The sequence below is a fragment of the Pan troglodytes genome, chromosome 4, assembly GCF_028858775.2.
Source record: "Pan troglodytes isolate AG18354 chromosome 4, NHGRI_mPanTro3-v2.0_pri, whole genome shotgun sequence".
Lineage (NCBI taxonomy): Eukaryota > Metazoa > Chordata > Mammalia > Primates > Hominidae > Pan > Pan troglodytes.
The window spans coordinates 135595280-135618426 of record NC_072402.2 but is presented as its reverse complement, the minus strand read 5'-3'; the positions used below and the strand labels follow the sequence as shown (position 1 = coordinate 135618426).

Genomic DNA, 23147 nt, shown 5'->3' with positions numbered 1-23147 from the left:
GGCAAGTCTAGCTTAGTTTCTAGAGGAATTGGCTGAGCTGTAAGTGAGCTTCACACTGTTCTAGAATATAACATTGCTCTTTTGGAACTTGTTATTCATAGGTTTTGCTGAGTGGAGTTTTATTTTACAGATCTAGACTTTTGTGAAGAGGAGACAGTCCGTTTTAAATATTTGAATTTTATTCTCTTTTGACATAAAACTGTGGAACACTCAGATAATCTATACCATGTTAGTATTCCTACAAGAGAAAACGGGTAAAACAGTATTTAGAAAGCAGTACCAGTAAACGTTATTACAAGCATTAGATGTGTTTAAAAAGTTGATACTAATTTATAACCTGTAATTGTTAAATGTGCATGACTTAAATGTTAAAATCCTGTATTTTAAGATAGTCTTCTGCAGTTACAAATCCATATACCCAGATTTCCTGTAGGCTTCACAAATCGGAGGGGTACATAGAATGTGCAAGAGTCAAAGGATAAATAATATTATAAATATATATTAACTATATTACCTAATTAAAACCATAATCTGTTAATACAGCTATGGATTAATTTCAAAAAAATGTAATCAAATATATTACTAATGGTGTAGTTGGCTGTTTTCCAATGTTGGTAAAGTTATTAAAGTTCTTCACTTTCATAGAGTCCAGATTGAGCTGCCAAACGCTGAAATTCTCCTTCTGGGTTAAAAGCTTGTTTTACATTCAAACCTTTCCCATTAAGTGCTAAATATTTGCTGAATGTTGGTCGAACCCGTAGCTGCTTAGGAGCTGGAAGAGTTTGGTTTGGACGTGCTGAAATAGATCACATAAAAGTTGATTCAGAAAACCTGTTGTAACCAAATTGGTCACACTAGGTATTTATTATCAGACAGGAAAAGAAAAAAGAACCAAAACTGATTATATATGGGGAAAATATCTCAAATTTTATACTCTACTGGGATTTTCATTTCTAATTAAATCTTCCTAGTTAAATCCCTTATAATACTTTGGTTAACAGTATGACATACCCGTAACGTCTAATCTTGTGTTACATGTAGTCACTCCAGCTTCATTAACTGCTGACACAGTATACCACCCAGCATCTTTCTTGTTTACATCTTTTATCAGTAAAGTAACTCTTCCAGTGTTATCTTGATATAAGCTGAAATAAAAATTTTTAAGAAATGAAAGTACAGGAATTATTTCTGTGAAGTGGATGTCTCTGACCTACAGTCAGACTAGGAAGAAAAAAACATTTGAAAATTCCAAAGCTGTATCTATTTATTGCCAAATAACTATTGGTTTTCTTGAATTAAACATCCCCCCTTGGGTGCTGTCTCCCTCTGCTCTTCAGTCTGTCCCCTGATGGTCCCTGTCATTCACTCGGGTGTGTCTGTGTTTGAATTTATGCGTATGTATAGGGGAATGGACGGGTCCTGACCTGTTCCGTTATCTGTTTCCTACCTCCTCCTTTGTTTAATAAAGGCTGAAGCTTTTTGTAAAGAAAGAAAAGAAAAGAAAACATCCCCCTTTAATCTTGTTTATGTCATTTATTTCCTTGGGCCATCTTTCATCATCGTTGATAAAAAGATAAATCCTAGTCTACTTTATGCCTTACATTTCTGATTAGTGGAATCTGGCTTACTGAAGTTTTCTTACATTTTTATCTAATATATATTTTATTATATTATTCTTTAGTGTTTTAAAAACTAGACAAATTGAGATAAATGCATGCCATTTATAATGCATGTTAAAAAGTATAACTGGATTCACCCAAATAAACTATAGTAAGTCTAGAAATACATATCCTACCTTATTCGGTCAGTGTTGAATTGTACCATTTCATTATTTCTTTTCCAGAAAAGCTTTGGTGGAGGTATAGCCGAGATCTGGCATTCTAGTTTCACTGAATCTCCCTCTAAAACTTTTTTGCTCTGTGGTTTGTAGATAAACATTGGTGCTCTTTTATGTTCTTTTGCTATATATTAATACAAAAATTCAAGTATTTAAAATATTATAAAAAAGGTATTAAATCAAACCAAGGTATTATGAAATTTGTATGTTGATATTAAAACGTTAAAAAGCAACAGCAACAGAAAGAAACTTTCAGTAAAAAGACATGCAGTACTATTTTGTTATACCATTCAGAATTCTAAACTCTAATGTAATGATTCATTGAATTGATAATCAGATAATTATATTTCATTCAAACTTAAGTCATATTCCTTTTTTTTTTTTTTTGTTTGAGACAGAGTCTCGCTCTTTTGCCCAGGCTGGAGCGCAGTGGCGTGATCTTGGCTCACTGCAACCTCCGCCTCCCAGGTTCAAGGAATTCTCCTGCCACAGCCTCCTGAGTAGCTGGGATTACAGGTGTGCACCACACCCAACTAATTTTTGTATTTTTTTTAGTGGACACGGAGTTTTGCCATGTTAGCCAGGCTGATCTCTAACTCCTGGCCTCAAGTGATCTGCCCACCTCAGCCTCCTAAAGTGTTGGGATTACAGTCATGAGCCACCGTGCCTGGCCCAAATTTAAGTTATATTCTTTATCATCTCATCTACAGGGAGGCAGCATGAGTGATGGAAAGAGTATCAGACAGCTTGGGTTCAAATTACCTATTGGCTCCATGAGCCATGCCAAATTGGTAAAATTTTGTTTAGTTTCTCTGAGTCTCAGTTTTATCTATTGTTATAAAAAAAAAATCCAGGTAGTAGTGACTGTTGTGTCTACCACACAAAATAATTGTAAGGAACAAATGAGATAATAAACAAAGAGATACTTTGTAAACTCTGAAGGAATGTGGGAATATCAGTAATTATTATGACCTTATTTTCAGCTACCTGAGGGGAGACAGGAAACGATAGTTCAGTACCATAACCCTGGTTTTTCTGAAGGAGAAATGAGATTAAACAGATGGCAGCCAAGATCTCTTTCAGCTCTACTGTTGTAGTATTTCTGAAGCCATTGGTACAAATAGGATTTGTCTAAACTTTAATCACTTAAATTGTATGTGTTTTTGAAAATTTCCAGCTCACTAGTTTTTCCCCTGAGATTGAGGCCCTTTGGTATATTATTGAATAATCTTAAAGATTTTGTATTGATCTGGGTAGAATATAAACTCAAGAAAATAGTTTATCCTTTAACCTGATCAAACTTCTGTATAATAAACAGTGAATTATAGCAAAATATCTCTTATGCAATATACAATGGCTTAAAGTATTAAAAATATGGTATGGGTTGAGTATCCATTATCTGAAATGCTTGGGACCAGAAGTGTTTTGGATTTCTGATTTTTTTTTTATTTTAGAATATTAGTGTTATACTTGTTGAGCATTCTTAACCTGAAAATCCAGAATGCTCTAATGAACACTTCCTTTGTGTGTCATGTCGATTTTGGAGCATCTTAAAGATTTCAGATTTTTGGATTAGGGATACTCAACTTGTATATTTAAAGCACTTAAAGTGTAAAATTTAAAAACCAGACACGAGTTTTATAAGAACTGCTCTACTTAAGACAGATTTGAGACATAAATGTAGCCATACCTGTTTTCTAAAGCAAGTAGGCCTGTTTTGGTTATAATTAGACATTAGTTTCCTAGTAAAAAGGACATAGTCTAAGGCTAAAAGTTGATATTTACTCTTGATTTTTTAAGAAATTTTTTTAAACAAGGTCTGACTGTGTCACCCAGGCCGGAGTACAGTGGTGCAATCATAGCTCACTGAAACCTCAAACTCCAGGCTCAAGTTATCCTCCCGCCTTAGCCTCTCTAGTAGCTGGGACTATAGGTGTGCACCACTATGCCCAGCTAATTTTTTTATTTTTTGTAGAGACAAAGAAGATCTTGCTATTTGTTACCCTGGCTGGTCTCAAACTCCTTGGCTCAAGTGATCCTTCCACCTTGGCACCTCTTAAAGTGTTGGGATTACAGGCCTGAGTCACTATACCCAGCCTACTCTTCACTTTTAAACTATGTATTTAACGTTTGACAGATTATGATAATTCTGTAATATTATGAGTCAGATTGGTTATTTTTATTATCCTCATTTTGGAGAAACAAAGACCAGAGAAATGATTAGACTAAGATTTTCATTTTGAGACTCTATAGTTACGTCTAGAAATGCTTATGCTTCATTATTTGGTTTGTCTAAAATTGTATGATTTATTTTCTTTCCAGAAAAGCTTTGGTGATAGATCTGTCATTCTAGTTTCACTGACTTTCCTTCACATATCTAGATATATATATATGTATATGTGTGTATATATATATATATTTTTCCTGTGGTTTGTAGATAAAAATGGACATTCCAATAGGTTGTGTAGACATTAACCTTAAATATGAAGTCTGCTGGGCTTTTCTTTTAAAATACTTTCTTTTTTTCAATACTTCTGGATTTTAAGGAATTCTCAAGGGTCTCTTTGGAGGCTTACCAAGGACATCCAGCTGCACAGTGAAGGTGGCTTCTCCTGCTCTATTCTTGGCAACACATGCATAAGCCCCTGCATCTGAAGCTCTGACTACTTCAAAGATGAGTGAATGAAGACCTTTCTCAGACACTATCATTTTGTGCAAATCATCTGATTGAACTGGTCTTCCATTTAGATACCATGACACATCAGGAGCTGGCAGTCCACTCACCTAGAAAGAAAAACACAAGGAGATGGCAGAATTTTAAAGTATTGCATCACTGAAACCTATTTGTCCATATATGAATTTAAACAGTTCCCGTATCTGAGTGGGTTTGTGATTGAAATGCAAAGCAAGAGCTCAAAAGGTATTTATAATTTTTTAAACAAAACATTGGAAATAAGATCCTTGAAATTAACATAGTATTTTTAGACTGTCTCAAACCATAACTCTTTTACATGCAACCTCAGTCTCTTTATGAACTCTTAATTTCTATATTTAGAACATTAATTTATGTTACATTGGTTTCCATAAGGAATATAGAAGTCATTGCTTTTCTGGCTAAATGTGACTGCAAATGAAGTCCCAGAGGTACATATATATGAGGCTTCCTGATCTAATGAGTAATTTTTCTAAAACAGAGTGTTCTTGAGCTATAGTTTGGCATATAAATGGCAATTTGTTAAGTGTTTTTACATAAACTGTTAACAATGGAATCCAAAGCTTTAACACTAACTTGAGTTGATAAGGAATCTGGAAAAAAAATTTTATAAGGAAAAGTTCTCCAAAATAAGGATAAAAAAATATAACCTCTTCTAAAGAGCTTTTCTAGTCTGAGGGACTCTTTTAGGCCAAGAGAAAGCAGGGTGGCTTGAATTTCTTGATAGAGGAGAATTGGAGAGACATTATACTTTAAGGCTGGGCACAGTGGCTCACGCCTGTAATCCCAGCACTTTGGGAAGCCAAGGTGAGTGGATCGCCTTGAACCCAGGAGTTCTAGACTAGCTGGGCATGGTGCCATGCGTCTGTAGTTTCAGCTACTAGGGAGGCTGAGTTGGGATGATGGCCTGAGCCTGGGAGACAGGTTGCAGTGAGCTGCGATTGTGCCATTGCACTCCAGCCTGGGTGACAGAGCAAGACCCTGTCTCAAAAAGAAAAAAAAAAAAGGCGTTATACTTTAAAAATTATATTGTTCTGATAGCTTCACTTATAAAAGTATTTATTAGGTATACCTATTCACTCAATTAATCCTCATAATTTTTTGGGGTATTTGTTATCCCCTTTTACAGATGAGGAGACAAAAGCACAGAGAGGTTAAATGACTTGTCTAAGGTTGCTTAGCTGGAAGATGGCAGAGCCAGAATTCAAACCCACATCAGTTTGACTTCAGAATTTGTGTTCTTGTCCATTGTACATACTGCTTTGCAAGCTATGAAGTAGGAAAAGGACATTTTTCAAAACTTAGTATCCCATTGTTAATTTTCCCCCAGTACTTTTGAACCCTTCTCTTACTTTGAAGTCCATTCTGCAGAATCTTCCTTCATCAATCGACATGTTCTCTGGCACTTGAATGAAACGTGGTGGGTAAAATTTCTCCTGGATTGCATCCTGATCATTCACATCTCCCCTTGAGGTTGATCTACTTCTACAAGAATATTTTGGTAACAACTATGCGTAAATATTATCATTGCTTTTCATTTTGCACAAATATAGTTTAGCCATCAATTTTTTTTTTTCAATGGAGTTTCACTCTTGTTGCCCAGGCTGGAGTACAGTGGCCCAATCTCAGCTCACTCAGGAGGCTAAGGCAGGAGAATCGCTTGAACCCGGGAGGCGGAGGTTGCAGTGAGCCGAGATCGCGTCGCTGCACTCCAGCCTGGATGACAGAGTGAGAGTCTGTCTCAAAGATAAATAAATAAAAATATCCAAATTAAGTGTTTGACGTTTTTCTATAGTGGTGGTGTGAACATGTATATAGTTATATTCAGAGATGTGGTATTTCAGTTATACCAACCTCCGCTTCTTGGGTTCAAGTGATTCTCTTGCCTCAGCTTCCCGAGTAGCTGGGATTACAGGCATGTGCCACTACGCCTGGCTAATTTTGTATTTTTAGTAGAGATGGGGTTTCACTATGTTGGTCAGCCTGGTCTTGAACTCCTGACCTCAGGTGATCTACCCACCTCGGCCTTCCAAAGTACTGAGATTACAGGTGTGAGCCACTGCGTCCAGCCTAGCCATCAAATTTGAAACCACAGAATCTACTGTTTGATCTGATAGTGTAATAACAATGAAGAGAGGCCTTAGGGCTGTATTTACCTGTGGCATATTTGATGACTATTAGAAATGGTAGCAATTTAGAAACATCTGGTACAAATTGTACATCTTAGTTTCTCTTTTACAGTGCCATGAATTGATGAAGAAATGGTCTATTAAAATGCCCAGTACCCAGTAGATTATTCTTACCACCAAAGATTGTATAATTAGAATTAGGTCTCCATTGTCATGAGAAAATTGTTTAATATAGAAGCATGATCCTGGCTTATTTGACCAAAACATTAAAAAATTCCCCTGTGATAGTTTTGATGATTAACGTCAAAATTTTGGTCATCTTCTCAGACATTAGAAAATACACATTGTATTTTTCAAAAGGTATAGAGTAGGCTCGAGGGCTTTATAAATATTACATTTTTAAGCTGAAAATATTTTAGATAGGAAAACATACATTTCTTTAAAATTAAAATTTTTTACCTTACTTGTGATGTAGGAACTTGCAGTCGCGCATGTTCTGAGTTGTGTTGCTTGAAATTAAAACAAAGTAAGAATGTTTACATGCAATTGTTAGCTTGAATGAAGCAGAATTAAGTAGTTACAGTTGAAAGGAACATTCCTATTTTGGTTGTATTTGAACAGCCCTGATAAGTTCTATATATTCAGCTTTTAAGCCCTTAAAGTACAGTGCACTAACATACTACCACTCTAGCAAGAAGCCCAGAATTAATGGGACTATTCAACAAGTATTATTTATGAAAATTAGCTAGACTTGGAATTGATGGTGGTTCATTTTTCAGATGACTATTTTATGACAAAGGGTGATGTGTCTCCCTGGTGCATTTGAAATGGGAGCACAGAGTACAGATTGTCCTTTAGTAAAACAGGAATAGACATGAAGTCACTTGTATTGGCAGTAGCTGCAGGGTATTATGCCTGCTGCTCAAAAGTGGCACCAACAGCAGTAAACACATATTAGACTGGGAAATTCTTCTCTTTTTAGCTCGTGGCACAAAATCCTGATGGACTCCACGAAAGGTATGTGTAAGGCTTTGAAAAAGCTTTGTAAAATAGCATTAATTCCTGTTTAATAAAGTTATATTTAAGCAAACATCTTTTAGGATTTATATCCGAACAGCAGAAAATTATTTCTATTTGAGAATAAAATCAGGGATTTATGAAAATTATAAGAGAACTAATTGATTAAGTAGTGTGTATTTTGCGTTTCACTGTGCTTAGCACAGTGGGAGATACAAAGTGGAAAACACAGTCCCTACCCAAAGCTGTGTAGGAGCACACAAGATCTGAGTACAAATAATTTGCTTTGGGATGAATCTATTTAGCTAATGTATTTTGTCATTTTTAAGGCAAAAGTCTTACAACTCTGTAAGAATTTTTGGCTAGCCTTAAGGTTCTCTAAGCAAAATATCAAAACAACTGGTCAATTCAGTGATCAAACAAATCAACTAATTTTTTGGTAAAGTAAAAGTAATCCAATTAAAAATATCCAGGCTGGGCACAGTGGCTCACACCTGTAATCCTAGCACTTTGGGAGGCCGAGGCAGGTGGGTCATGAGGTCAGGAGATCGAGACCACCTGGGTAACACGGTGAAATCCCGTCTCTACTAAAAATACAAAAAAAAAAAAAAAGCCGGGTGTGGTGGCAGGTGCCTGTAGTCCCAGCTACTCGGGAGGCTGAGGCAGGAGAATGGCATGGACCCGGGAGGCGGAGCTTGCAGTGAGCCGAGATCGCGCCATTGTACTCCAGCCTGGGTGACAGAGCAAGACTCTGTCTCAAAAAAAAAAAAAAAAAAAAAGGTGAACCATCATCAGTATAATATTGCTTTGAGTAATTCCCCTAATAGTGATGAGTTTGTGTCTCATTTTTGCTGTAATCTTCCATACCAAGTGCAGAGCCCAACATACAAGTAGGTTCTCCATGTAAATTAGTTGAATGAACGAATTCATGAACTGTTTAGTAGCCAAAAATAAATTTAAGTTCTCTTTTCAGTTTGTAGTTCTTGATCTAGTAGACCCTCTTCCATCCTTTTTAGTAGGTGTAGTTGCATCAAACAGAACCAAAAAACTTAATTTCAAAGGCCAGGTGTGGTGGCTCATGCCTGTAATCCCAGCACTTTGGGAGGCTGAGGTAGGCAGATCACTTGAGCTCAGGAGTTTGAGACCAGCCTAGGTAACATGGTGAAATCACCGTCTCTGCTAAAAAATACAAAAATTAGCCAGCACGGTGTGCGCACCTATAGTCCCATCTATTTGGGAGTCTGAGGCACGAGAATCACTTGAACTTGGGAAGTAGATGTTGGAAAAAAAAAACCGAATTTCAGTTTTCTACATTTGGAAGCTAGGAATATTTGTGTTCCTGGTTTAATCTCTTTGGCTTCCAGTTTCTTGTGGACTTTTTGGAGGGAATGGAAGGTAACTACGAAGGAAGAAAGAGTGCTAACATTCAGTCTACCTGTCCAACTGAACATTTTTCTTTTTTCTTTTTTGTGTTTGAGATGGAGTCTCTCTCTCACCCAGGCTGGAGTGCAGTGGCGTGATTTTGGCTCACTGCAACCTCCATCTCACGGGTTCAAGCGATTCTTCTGCCTCAGCCTCCTGAGTAGCTGGGACTACAGGCGCGGGCCACCATGCCCAGCTAATTTTTGTATTTTTAGTAGAGACTGGGTTTCACCATGTTGGCCAGGATCCCCTCGATCTCTTGACCTCGTGATCCACCCACCTCGGCCTCCCAAAGTGCTGGGATTACAGGCGTGAGCCACTGTGCCCAGCCACCAAGTGTACATTTTTCTTTGGGGTTAAGTTTACTTGTTAAAATCAAGTTGAGGCCAGGCGTGGTGGCTCATGCCTATAATCCTAGCACTTTTGGAGGCCGAGGCGTTCCAGCCTGGCCAACATGGTGAAACCCCATCTCTACTAAAAATACAAAAATTAGCTGGGCCTGATGGTGTGCACCTGTAATCCCAGCTACTTGAGAGGCTGAGGCAGGAGAATCACTTGAACCTGGGAGGTGGAGTTTGCAGTGTGCTGAGATTGTGCCACTGCACTCCAGCCTGCCTGGGTGACAGAGCAAGACTGTCTCAAAAAAAAAAAAAAAAAAAAAAAACGATCAGGTGCAAACCTGTGGGATGTGCCACCATAAAGTTAAACCCTTCTTGGAAAGGATACATTTGTTAATCTTAGAACAATTACTCATGAGGGGTTTTTTTTGGTTTTCAGAAAGCATTTTTTGAAAACAGGAATATAACAAAAGGAATTGGATGTTTCATTAGTACCACAAGTATATTTTAAAACATTGAAATGTTAAACAGCTTATGAGAAAGGTTATAATTACTTTCATTTATAATCTTAATTTCTGTCCTATTGGAGGTTCATAACCCATATATTCCCTGTCCGTGTAGACACTATAGAGAGTCCTAGGTCTAACTGACCCATAAATGTCCTGATAAAAAATAATACCATTAGACTTCTTGTGTTTTGATTTTGTGACGTTGTGTATCCAGGTATTAGAACTACCAGAAAATGGGGTAAAATGTGGTAAAATTATGTATATATGTTTATCATGGCCTCTTTATGTATCCAATGGTGGATGGAACTGACCGACTTTTATTTCAGATGCTATTTATAAGCATTTAGAAAAGCAGACATTTAAAAATCGCACAGAATAAAAATACTCCACTTAGAGCATTTTAACTTACCTGCGAGTCTTGTGCACCACTGTCATCCTGAGCTTGAAACACGGCAGCTGCATTCTGTGGTCCTAGCAATCTGCGAGCCATCTTCTCTTCATATGTTAGACGCTTTAGAGAATTTATTGAGACAGTAATTAGATTTAATAAAAGATGTTTGTACAGGTTTACCTTAAAACCACTACTATAGGTCAGAACTTCAAAGAAGCATAGTTCTATCTATTGAATGATAGATTCTATGTTTTTTTTTTTTGAGACGGAGTCTTACTCCGTCGCCCAGGCTGGAGTGCAGTGGCACAATCTCGGCTCACTGCAACCTCCACCTCCTGGGTTCACACCATTCTCCTGCCTCAGCCTCCTGAGTAGCTGGGACTACAGGCACCTGCCACAATGCCCGGCTAATTTTTTGTATTTTTAGTAGAGACGGGGTTTCACTGTGTCAGCCAGGATGGTCTTGATCTCCTGATCTTGTGATCCACCCGCCTCGGCCTCCCCAAGTGCTGGGATTATAGGTGTGAGCCACTGCGCTTGGCTGATTCTATTTTTTTTTTTTTTGAAAGTCTTTTCTTCCATTCAAAGCATTTTCCTTCTATTCTAGTACCATTTCCCTCACTTGCAGTAAAGGTTCACTTAGGCTTTCTTTTTGCTCCTATGACAGGCAAGCATAATCACTCTTAAATAAGGATCTCCTAAGTAAAGGGAAATTCAACCCTTTCCTCTGTTGTTCTGCATGTTCCAGTCAGCTTTGTTTTTGAATATAATACTTCATGTGCTCACATTCAGAAGTAATTTTTATTTAATTTTAATTAATTAATTTTTGAGACAGAGTCTCACTCTGTCGCCCAGGCTGGAGTGCAGTGGCACGATCTTGGCTCATGGTGACCTACGCCTCCTGGGTTCAAGCAATTCTCCTTTCTCAGCCTCCTAAGTAGCTGGAACTACAGGTGCATGCCACCACACCTGGCTAATTTTTTATTTTTAGTAGAGATGGAGTTTCACCATATTGGTCCGGCTGTTCTCGAACTCCTAACCTTGGTGATCCACCTGCCTTGGCCTCCCAAAGTGCTGGGATTACAGACGTGAGCCACTGCACTCAGCCAGAAGTAACTTTTATTAAGTGAGCACTGAATATTTGATTGTACTAACTTCTGATTGAGAGCAGTCCAACTGATAGGCTAAATGTATTTGTATTAAAGGCATATAGTACTGTTTAAAGATAAGTTACTAATATAATATACACAATAAGGACTACATGATAAGAATTATAGGTATAATTACCTGTCAGTATTATACATCAAAGTACACTAAGTTGACTTGACAGTAATTCCTAGTAGTTATTTGGGCATCAGACATATTTTATGAGAGGGTAATATTTAATAACAGAAAAATTTCATTAAACCATTCAGATACATTTTTCATTTGCTTCATTCTTTTACTACTGTAAACCAAGAGGTGATTTCATGCAGAGAGAAATGGAATAGGGCCCAAATATTCCTTCTTTTTAGATAATCTTATTCCTTGTTGATATATGGACCTAGATCTGTGAGCTAGAACTTCCTTATTAAAATTAGATTTTATAGTTTAATTGGCCTTTTGTACAAAATAGACATCTTGCCCACTTGATTTCCATTATGAAGAAGGGTGTCCTTGCATTTCAGCTTTCTTTCCAAATCTTGAATCAAAGCTTCTTTTGATCCTTGTATTTCATGATCAGGAGTTCTTGGTATGGGCTTAGCATTTGCAGTTTGGGATGGCTTTGCATTTACAGGTTGGCCAGCTGAGAACTGTTGATAGCTTTAAAAAGGAAAAAGAAAAGATTTTTAAAAAGAAGGTCTTGGCCTCATTTTGCAAATTACCTTTAGATATGTTGAGTTTACCACTTAGTACTACTAGTATTATTAAAAACAAATTGCCCTAATAACAGTCAAGAAATATTTTATAAGAATGGTTACTATCTTTTTTTTTTTTTCCTTTTGGCAAATGGAAATTAAGTGTCAGGAGGAAGAATTTAGATTAGACATAAGGAGGATGTCCTTCCTTGAAGATCTTCCCTAAGGAATGTGAGAGTAAGTCTAGTTAATGGCAGCTTGAGAGCTCTTCCAATCTTATGACTAATTTCTTTAATAAAATTTTTTTTTAGATTCTGGGAGTACATGTGCATGTTTCTTACATGGGTATATTGTATGTTGCTGGGGTTTGGCCTTCTAATGATTCTGTCACCCAAGAGGTGAACATAGTACCTGATAGTTAGTTTTTGAACCCTTTTCCACCTCTGTCCCTGCTTTCTGCTTTTGGGATCTCCAGTGTTTATTGTTTTCATCTTTGTGTTCATATGTACCCAATGTTTAGCTCCCACTTATAAATGAGAACATACTCTATTTTATTTTCTGTTTCTGTGTTAGTTTGCTTAGGATAGTGGCCTCAAGCTGCATCCGTGTTGCTGCAAAGGACGTAATTTTGTTCTTTGTTATAGCTACGATGACCGAATTTCTTGTTTGATTTATGGGTAGATATTAAGTGGTGGTATTCTGGAGCTGGTTCATATGGGCTGATTTTTAGCATCTTTTCCCAGCTTCCTATGATTGCATGTTATAGTTTGAAATTGGTTGTGGTGGAAATATTTACACCAGGGAAATCGGTAAATATCACAAATAATGACTCTTTTGTCCAATGATTGTTAGACATTTACCAGCACACCACTGGCTTGTAGTGAATAATCTTTTGCTTTGAATGGAGTCTACTGTTTACACAGTCATTGACTTTCCTGTAATTTCCAATTCCTATTAATTTCATATTCTAGAAAATCCAAGTATGGCACTATATAACAGCAAATAACTTCTAAAGTAATGACAGTTTCTTCAATACTACTGAAGTGATTTTTAGAGAAAGAATGGGATGATTTGAGGAAGGAGAAAGAAATGTAAACTGGAAAAAAGCAAATAAAGTCTTTATTTCAAATTTTGATCCTAAATTTTTTCTGTGATGTCCTTGCCCCTCCCGTATTTCCCTTGTTGATTCTGATAGAGGATAGGGTGGTATTTAGAGAGTCCTGTATTTTTAGATCTGTTAGGTAGCTTAAATGTATCACAGTGCTTTATTCAGTTTTTACCTAGTTTATCCATTCAGAGCCCTGCAGGGGCTAATCTTTATTTTTAATTTTTATTTATTTTTTTGAGATGGAGTCCCGCTCTGTTGCCCAGGCTGGAGTGCAATGGCGCGATCTCGGCTCACTGCAACCTCTGCCTCCCGGGTTCAGGTGATTGTCCTGTCTCAGCCTCCCAAGTAGCTGGGATTACAGACACCCGCCACCATGCTCAGCTAATTTTTGAATTTTTAGTAGAGATGGGGTTTTGCCATGTTGGCCAGGCTGGTCTCAAACTGCTGACCTCTGGTAATCTGCCTGCCTGGGCCTCCCAAAGTTCTGGGATTACAGGCTTGAGCCACCGCACCTGGCCTGCAGGGACTAATCTTTATTAATCTATTTAATGTGAGGAAACTAGCCACTGCCCTCAATGAGTATTTTACCATTATTATAATAAATGTTCTCTGGCTATCCAGATGAGACAATCTTGGTCTCTTCTCTGAAATGATCCTTTCCAAATATTCTCAAGGATCATTAAAAGGACTTGTGAGCTAAGTAGAAATGTATTTCCTCCAAGTAGGGCCAGAGTTTTAATTTTTACTGGCTTTGGGAACTTGGTTAGTAATCATTAGATTGTAAACATTCTGGAGAAAAAATATGTCTTATTTGTTATCATTATATCATTTATATCCACGAACACAGAGCATGGGTATAGGAGATACTATCAGTTGAGTGAATGAGTGATTTTCATAGTATTCAGGACACTCTATTGAAAGCTAATGATACACATTTCCTCTCCTGACATTTCAGGTCTTAAGATCTTTATGGTTGTCTATATAAATTTTTAAAGTCTGATTTGTTCAGTTAATAGCCAAACAAAATGTTTTTTAAAATAGCGATTTTTTTTTTTAAAGATTGAATTCCTAGATCAAAGTGGCAAAATCTCTTTGGCCTTATAGATCTCATATTTTTTCAATCGTATGGAATTATAATAGCCCACTTTTTTTTTTTTGAGACGGAGTTTCATTCTTATTGTCCAGGCTGGAGTGCAGTGGCATGGACTTGGCTCACTGCAACCTCTGCCTCTCTCTATGTCTCCCGGGTTTAAGCGATTCTCATGCCTCAGCCTCCCAGGTAGCTGGGATTATAGGTGCCTGCCACAACACCCTGCTAATTTTTTTGTATTTTTTTTTAGTAGAGACAGGGTTTCACCATGTTGGCCAGGCTAGTCTCAAACTCCTGACCTCGGGTGATCCGTCCACCTTGGCCTCCCAAAGTGCTGGGATTACAGGTGTGAGCCACACCTGGCCGAGCCTACTGTTTTTTTTTTTTTTTTTTAATGCTAGCTTATCATCTTTATAAGTCACACATTTGTTAACGTGAATTAGCATTAAATAATTGTTTTTAGACTTGTCATATCTGGGAAATTCTGAATATATCTGAGAAATCCTGAAGGATTATCAAAACCAATCCTGAGAATCACTGATGTATATGTAACCTCAGTCACTTTGTTCACTGAATACTCTCATTATTCCCAGTTTAGGTGGATTAAGTATTACAACTTGATAAATGCTCCCATTTACAAACTAATAGTACGTTTGCACACTGCTTTATAGGTCCTTTCTCTATCATTAATTACCTAACTATTTAATATTGCTACAGACCAGAAAATTGAAGCACTGGGTAGGTAAAGTGCTTGCTGAATTTCACATAGCAAGCTTTTTGGAAGGAACAATTGAGTTCCCCTCAATTTTCAGTCTGTGGTTTGATCAACTGGGTAAAATGTTTGCCTAAGAGCTTCCTATTGATGAAAATCTAAATAAAGCTTTCAAATTTCTCTAGGTCAGAATCCAAGGGATTATTTTGGAAGTCAGGGCGAACTGGAGCCCATAATAACGAGGGAGTTGTGCACAAATGTTCAAAGGGCCAGGGCTTTCCACTCTGTACAGCTGGACACGAAATGGGTATCAAGTAGCTATGGGAAGATTAAAGAGTTATCTGTGGTTGCTGAAAATGGAACAGCTAAAGTGGATCTTTGATCTCTGGTTTGGGGACCTCCTAGGCTTTATTTCTTATTATGTTTTTGCCTTTCTTTCTCTTTTCTTAAGTCTTTGATAACTTTCTTTTCTGGGCAGTAATTTGAAATATGATTGAAAGACTTTACTAAGAAAAAAAATTCTTTTAGATTTTAAAATGCTAATATAGGAAATATGGAAATAATAGAAAGCTAGATGGAAAATGATCATCTGGGTAAATATAACCAAGAAAGATCTATGTATTATAAAGGGAATTTGGGAGGGAAGAGAAAGAAAGGGCTCTCAATTATTAAAAACATCCTTTTAAAATATTAGGTTAAACCTGTGAGAATGCCATTTTTGTAGTTCAAAAACAGTTGACTATCAGCCATTTCAAATGGTTCAACTTAATATCTGTAGGATTCTAACAAATGTTTTTGGTTTTCCTGATTTTTATTTTTTAAAATATTGAAAAGGTTTTTTTTGCAAGTTGAATTGCTATAGGCAGTTCAACTAGATTTCCAAAGTTGTCACCAATAATAGGAGTTTGTAGAAAAATTAGCCTCTAGAGAAGACTGTGAGAAATTAGCAGAGTTGAGTGAATGTATTAGTAAGCCTGCAACAAAACATATTCCATCAGACAATTTTTGAGATGCCTCTGATTTAATTCTCTGATGTTCCAGCCAGCCAAGGAACAGGAAAGCTGATAGCCTTTAGTTTGCATAAGCACAAGGTATTCAGTTCATGTTTTAAAAAAAGCATAACCACCATCTCCTTTTTCATACTAGGTTCTCCTAGGACAGTCTTAGGGTAGTGGAAATAGCACATGTTTACATAAGGCCCCAGTATTAGTCCCTGTATTTAGATCAACCCAACTAATTTGAACAAGGTGTGGTTTTAATTACCAAACGAAACCTTAAGGTCATAAGCCTTCATCTATTCAGGCCTTCCTTCTTCTGATCACAGTAAGGAAAATGTATACATTCCAGGGTCTGAGTTCCAGGTTTTTTTATTTGTTAATTTAAAAATTTTTCAGCCAAGTGGATATTCAGGATTAGAGGGGAAAAGGGATAGGAAGAAAAGACTGAGAAGAAACTTAATAGCCTCTGCTTATGTGAGAGGAAATCCTATCTGAAGAAGAGCAGACAGGTGTTCATCTTAGCCAAGCCCAGAACCAGAGGAATTAAATTTACAGCATGAGGAGCTTAGCTTAGAACTAAAGGAAAAGTTCATTGTTCTTTGGTATGTGAGAAATTATTTTTTTCAAAGATGGAAAATAATGGGTAAATAATTTTATGGGGTAATAGGTAATTGGATTCAGCGCAGCTTGGACACTGGAGAATAGGCAGATGACCTCTTATTGCCAGTACCCTGGTTCAGCATGTTCTAGTAGAACTATGGAATGAGACTGTAAGGTCACATTGCCTTTTTAGATAGTAAAGAATGAACTGCAGCATACCCCCAAAACTCCTACCCCCTCGCAAACTCCTCAGATATAAGTTCACTGTACATGCGGTATATAAAAATTCACTTACTTGGAATCCATAGCGGAAGGGATTTTACTGATATTGTAATCAGGCTGTGATGGTAATATGGAGCTGAGGAAGCTGGCTGGGGACTGGTTATAGGTGGTTGTAACCCTTTGGCCTGGGTTGGAGCCAGCAGGCTGCTGGGGAGAAGCAGGGAAAGCAGAGGAGGACATGGTGATGTGAGAGCTCAGTGTTGAGGAGGCAGAAAATCTTTGCTCTGTACACTGGCGGGGCTGGATGATAATGGAAGACTGTTTGGTCTGGCTAGAGAAGCTGGAGGTTTCTGGTCCAGGAGGCTGCAATCTGGAGCCACATGGGTTTTGGGACTGGATGAAGTGTTTTGGACGTTCGTAGTTAAACATGCTTAGTTGGTATATGGAAGATGAAGGCAAATTATTACTATAATGATTTGTTCCTGGAAGGGTGGGGCCCTGAATTTGGGGCCACAAGCCTGGAATTACGGAAGGTTGTAAGGAATCAGAAGCAACCTTGGTCTGCTCTTCCTTGTTGAGATCCTGAGAATACTGTGCTCCTGGCTTTGGTAGAGTGAGCTTCTCTTGAAGAATATTGTTCCTTCAAAAGGAGAAAATAATTGTTACAATATTTGCTTAAACAATAACATTGTTTATTTGACATCTTTCAGATCTGATGTGCTTTTTCTTTTCCTTTCTTTCCTTCCTTCCTTTGTGTGTGTGTGTGTGTGTGTGTGTGTGTGTCTTGCTTAATCGCCCAGGCGATCATAGCTCACTGTAGCCCCTCCAACTCCTGGGCACAAGCGATCCTTCCACTGCACCCTCCAGAGTAAGGACTACACATATAAGCCACCACGCCTGGCTAATTTTTCTTTTTTTCTTTCTTTTTTTTTTTTTTTTTTAGTAGAGACAGGGTTTCACTATGTTGCCTAGACTAGTCTTAAACTCCTAGCTGCAAGCAATCCTCCCGCCTCAGCCTCCCTTGGTGCTGGGGTTACAGGTATGAGCCCCCGCACCCAGCTGAGCAGATTGCTTTTTAACCTTACAATTCACTGCTTCTTTTTCTCTCCTTGATTCCAAATTGACCATATTACTAAACTAGATATTAATTAAGGAGTGACTGTGTGTATATGTTTGTGTAGAATATATGTTACAGGCTGCATTCCAGAGCCACTTATACATTTTTCTGTTTTTATTATGTATTTTTAAACAGAATCATACCTTATAATTCTGTTATTTTTAGATTATACTTCCTAGTTGTTGGTCTTGATGTTCTTTTAATTATCTAGAGTTTTCCTTTTTATTATTTGTTTAGTATGTATTTTAGACTAATTTTGTTTTTTGGTCTTTTTTTTCTTTTTTTTTTGCCACACCTTTGGAGATCTCAGACTAATTTTGAAATTGCTTTAGCTCTTTTACTTTTTCTTTTCAAATGGCAAACAGGAAGCATAGAAGTAAATAAGACACATATGAAACTAGTCTATACCTTACCAAGAAAAGACAGGTGCCATTCCTCCTACTTAGCTCTGTAGTGGGCCTCCTGCCTTCCTACAGTACATCCTCATTTTTTCTTAGATGAAACATTTGCCATGAAAATCAACCTTGAAGGATTATATTTGCCTCTGATTTTTTTTCCATTAGTACGGTAAACCTAAGCGGGACTATATATAGACATTACACACAAAGACTAGTCCTATAAATTGTTTTAACACTAATCCTGTTTTCATTGAAAATATCAGATAAATTGATTCAAAATACATTTGCCTATTTTGTTTCATCTAGTATAAGCCAATACTGAGATAATGACAAATCAAACTTTTAACTGAAAAATTAACCAAATTGTTTGTCATCATTGAAACGAAGTCTTCTAATTATTTTAGTTACTGTCTTGGATAAAATGTTAATAAAACTTTTCCAGACCAAACAGTTTCATCCTAAATAATAGGATACCTTCAAAAAATAGTATTTCAAAGTTGCCTATGTAGTTTAGAGTTAAATTAAAACTAGCAATTTTAGGAAAAAACAGAAATGCAACTAAACAGCCAAGAGAAAGACGCTATTGAGAAAGAATACTTAAAAAGTTAAATATTCCTTAATTTCAAGTTTATGAACACAAATACATTAAACTAGAATGCATTTTAGAAATGAACTACTTTAGGCATTTAAAATGTTGGGGAAAAACATCCTGAAGGAGGGCCTTGAGTAGATCTAAAAAAAAGTCTGTTTCAAGGCAAGTAGTTTTGTAGTTATCGGTTTATTCAGTCTGTTGCAGAATTGAATCCAGAGTTTGATTCCTAAATTTCTTTCTGGGCAGGTACATTATTGAGACTCATTTCAGATAGCAAGGAATAAACCGCTTATGAAATAGTAGATATTTTCCAGAAACAGTTCTCTTTTTTTCTTTACATATATTTTCAGAATGGCAACTGTCTTGTGCATGTTGATATTGGCCTACATTGTTAATAATTAGTGATATTTTTAAAAGCCCAATTAAAAATATGTTATTTCATAAGTTTCATTTTATCCATGTGTCAAAATTTTATGCAGACATTTACGCAGGTAATCCTGTATTTTATGTTTGTAGTTACTGTTCAACAATTTAATTCTATAATAGATTCTGTTATATGACAGTGTCATTTTATTCCAAATAATGTTAAATGAATTTCAAAGATTTTTATAAATAAAGTACTATTCAGTCTCCTTTTAAAAAAATCTTAACATTTTTTTCCTATCTCTAATATAGCATAGGCTTGCACAGAAGACTGATAGAGGATATGTTGCGTTCATAAGACATCACCACAATTACATCAGATCAAGTGTCCCTTTTCAAGGAAAAATGGTGATTTAAAAATAATGACACACAGCTATCTTTCCTTCTATCATTTGTATAATGCCTTCCAGTCTCAATGAAATGAATGAGTCGCTTTCTCTTTAAATTTTTGTGTAATACCATTATAATGTTGTGGCTTTCAAACTTTTTATCTGAAAATCATCTTTGTATACACTCATCTGATTTGGACAAAAAACAAAAACAAGACCTAAAAGTGTAGTAGGAATAAAGAAGGGACTTACCCGTAGTTCCAGAGGGTGCCAGCTGGGTTTAACCCACTATTGAAGGGAAGGAAGAGGCATCTCCTTCCCTCACAGACTAATCTAGTGGCTCTGTGCTTAGTATTATAGCACCACTGACTTTTATCAGCTGCCAAACAGTGACATCTGATGTGCTTGCCTGTCCATCTACCTATGCTGGCATGTCAAAGTAAGAGTCCACAATCTAAACAATATCTCACATGTCTTAGTGGTATTTAAGGAGTGGGATTACATGAGCTTCTCTTGCAAGCCTCTTTATTTCAGACGTGAATTTTGACTATGAACTTTAGCAAGCTCATGTGAGGGAAGGGCAGTGAATAGGGAAATGGGAAAAATAGAAAAAAAACCCTCTTATTTCTTTATTATGGTGGGGACTTTGAATTTTCCCAGTTTAAGAGAGAGGACTAAAGGGAAAATAATATTTCAAGAGTGGAGTTCTTCTATCTATTATACTAAGACTTCTCCAGGAATAAGACCAGTGATAGATGGGCTCCCAGTTGATTTGTATTGCATAATTCTTCATCTGAAGTCTTTTTTCTTTTGCCTAATGAGAGTAGGATTCAATAATAGATTTGAGGTCTCTCAGTACTAGCAGTTTGTTCTGAGGTGGAGGGCAGTCTGGGCAAAGCAGGAGACTGAGGTCATAGTGACATGTCACTGGGAAGGTAGGGAGGTGGAAAAACATGATGGTGTTTCTTGAGCAAGTTTTCTGAATCTGTATGGCATATGCCCCTTTTGCCTAGTACTTTTATTCTGAAAGAGTTTTGAAACACTTAAGAAACAACCAAACAAATAAGCAATCTATATAATTAGAGCTGTCAATGCATGTTCATCTCCCTTTATTCCTAACAGTTAGTTTCCTTTCACTTTTTGTCACAGAGACCATCATGGTATTTAGATTTCCATTTTTGTGCAGGGAAGTAAATAATTGCAGAAGAATAAAATGTCGAATCAGCAAATGTGGTGAAGTAGGGTAGGTGGCATGAGGATTGGGCCAAGGGAGTAGAATTATCTCCATGGGGTGGCTTCAGTTCCCCTCCCTCATGGGTAGATACCCCAATCTTGATTGAATTAACATGTATATTAGAATCCAGCAAATAGATGTTTGAGCACATATGAGCCATATAAAATCCTTCACAGCTGGCCAAGTAGGTGTACCTTTCTTTGGTGTTCAAAGAAAGCTTGATAATTTCTGCCTGGGCGTGCAGCCCTTAGTAGAAAAAGCATGCTAGACTTGGTGAGTAGGTGGTTGCCTACAAAGTCTTATTTCAGGAGTCTCCCAAAATATTCTTCAACATCTGTTCACTGATATTTCAAATTCCATTAATAGAGACAAAACCTTTCCATCTAAATTAGAGAGACTTAAAATGCAAATGCAAGTGATAGAATAAAAGTAATAATAGCCAATATATAGCATTTATTATGAGTAAGACACTCCTTCAAGCATTTTATTTTATTATTAGTTTTTTTTTAGAGACAGGGTCTTACTCTGTCACCCAGGCTGGAGTGCAGTGATATGATCAGAACTCACTGCAGCCTCAAACTCCTGGGCTCAAGAGATCCTTCCTCTGCAGACTTTCAAGTAGCTAGGGCTATAGGCATGCAGCACTATACCCAGCTAATTAAAAAATTTTTTGGACAGACAGAGTTTCGCTATGTTGCCCAAGCTGGTCTCGAACTCCTTGCCTCAAGCGATCCTCCCATGTCTGCTTCTCAAAGCACTGGAATTATAGGCATAAACCACATGCCCAGCCTATCTATTCTAAGCAATTTTAAATGTGGTATATGTGACTGACATTTGGTTCTGCTGGAGAACAGGGTTTGATTAGGGCATGGAAAAGGAAATAATAGATTTGAGGTCTCTCTGTACCAAAAGTTTGAGGTATACCTCACCAGCCAAGTAGGGAAGACATCCAGGACAACCTGCTAAATTCCCAATTTTGCCTACAGCAGGTTCTAAGCATACTACACTTGAGGAAGAATTTAGTTCTGCTTACTCTTTGTCTTTCAAGCTTTGCCTCTTCTCTAGGTCTTTGTAAGATACAACCCAGGTTACCGTGTGTTACATGTGATAGCCTTCATGGTACGTCAAGGCTAAAGTTTTTGCTATAATAGGGGGATCAAGGGATGATTTAGGAAAGGTAAGTAGGTCCTCTTTTATGATACCATTCTCAGTAGTCGGGGGCTATATTAATAATCTACTGTAAATCTGTTTGTTCCTGCCTTTTAATGTTTGATTTGCTTTTTTGAATGGTGGTTTGTTTCCTCACAAATATAGCTATTTGAATGGTTTAATTGCCTATTTGAGAAAAATCATAGACTCTTAAGACTGGAATTATTACAATGCCAGATGGGTGAACTTTTACTACAACCTGCTCACAAAGACAACCTTTTCCATTTCTTTTTCTAAATTATCAGTAAGGGCCTTCAGTAAATTATTCAAATGCCTTACAAAATATAGTAACTTCCTACTATCTCACTGAAACCTTTCCTGTTACATGTTAAGGGATTCCTTGTCTATCATCAGTTTCAGAAACAGAGTAGCTATTTAACTGTCTCTCATTCTTCCCTCTTCATATATAGCTCTTGTCTTTCAAAAATATAAGATATATATGCCATTGTAAAAAAAATGGTGCTGTGAACTTCTTCTAAATTCGGAGGTCAGATGTGTGTGATGAAACTCATTTCTGCTATATCAACTGAAAAGGAAAATGTCACATTGGGGATGGAAGAACTAAGGAGTGAAGAAAGTTTTATTTTAGTTCACACAAATTCACTGTGGTTATTAAAGTTCTGCATAGATATATAATGAAAGGGAATCCCATTGTAGCATTTGTAATTTGAAATATCCAGTCTAACATTTGACTCAATCTTATATTATTCTCAAGCAAGAAATAATAATGGAATCCATCGGGTTTGGAGTTAAAGAATACAAATGATAACATTAATTTGGCTAATGCTCTACAACTTTCTAGACATATTTACCTTTTGTTATCTGTTTTTGGAGACCTGAGTGTGAGGGCCCACTCCACCACATACATGCTGTGTAGCCTTAAACAAGTTGCTTAAACTTTGAGCTTTAATAACTAATCGA

At 37.0% G+C, this 23147-nt stretch overlaps 2 protein-coding genes across 4 annotated transcripts in view; one reads left to right on the top strand and one right to left on the bottom strand.

The window, feature by feature from the left end:
* KLHL3 (kelch like family member 3) overlaps window positions 1-23147 on the top strand; it is a 270492-nt gene that overhangs the window by 1422 nt on the left and 245923 nt on the right. The gene's annotated exons all lie outside the window — the stretch shown is intronic.
* MYOT (myotilin) lies at window positions 158-20142 on the bottom strand. 3 transcript variants are annotated; one of them, XM_054685188.2, is made up of 11 exons: window positions 20036-20129; window positions 17480-17564; window positions 16998-17128; window positions 11985-12159; window positions 10375-10476; window positions 7139-7188; window positions 5903-6035; window positions 4414-4621; window positions 1796-1961; window positions 1012-1145; window positions 158-796 (listed from the first exon to the last, which is right to left on the bottom strand). In XM_054685188.2, exons 3-11 carry the CDS (start codon window positions 17006-17008, stop codon window positions 624-626), a joined length of 1152 nt encoding a protein of 383 aa, XP_054541163.2. In that variant the 5' UTR covers window positions 17009-17128; window positions 17480-17564; window positions 20036-20129; the 3' UTR covers window positions 158-623. The 3 variants fall into 3 exon arrangements, with proteins under 3 accessions (XP_054541163.2, XP_016810059.4, XP_054541164.1); XM_016954570.4 differs by having other exon boundaries at window positions 16998-17564; window positions 20036-20142; XM_054685189.2 differs by lacking the exon at window positions 16998-17128.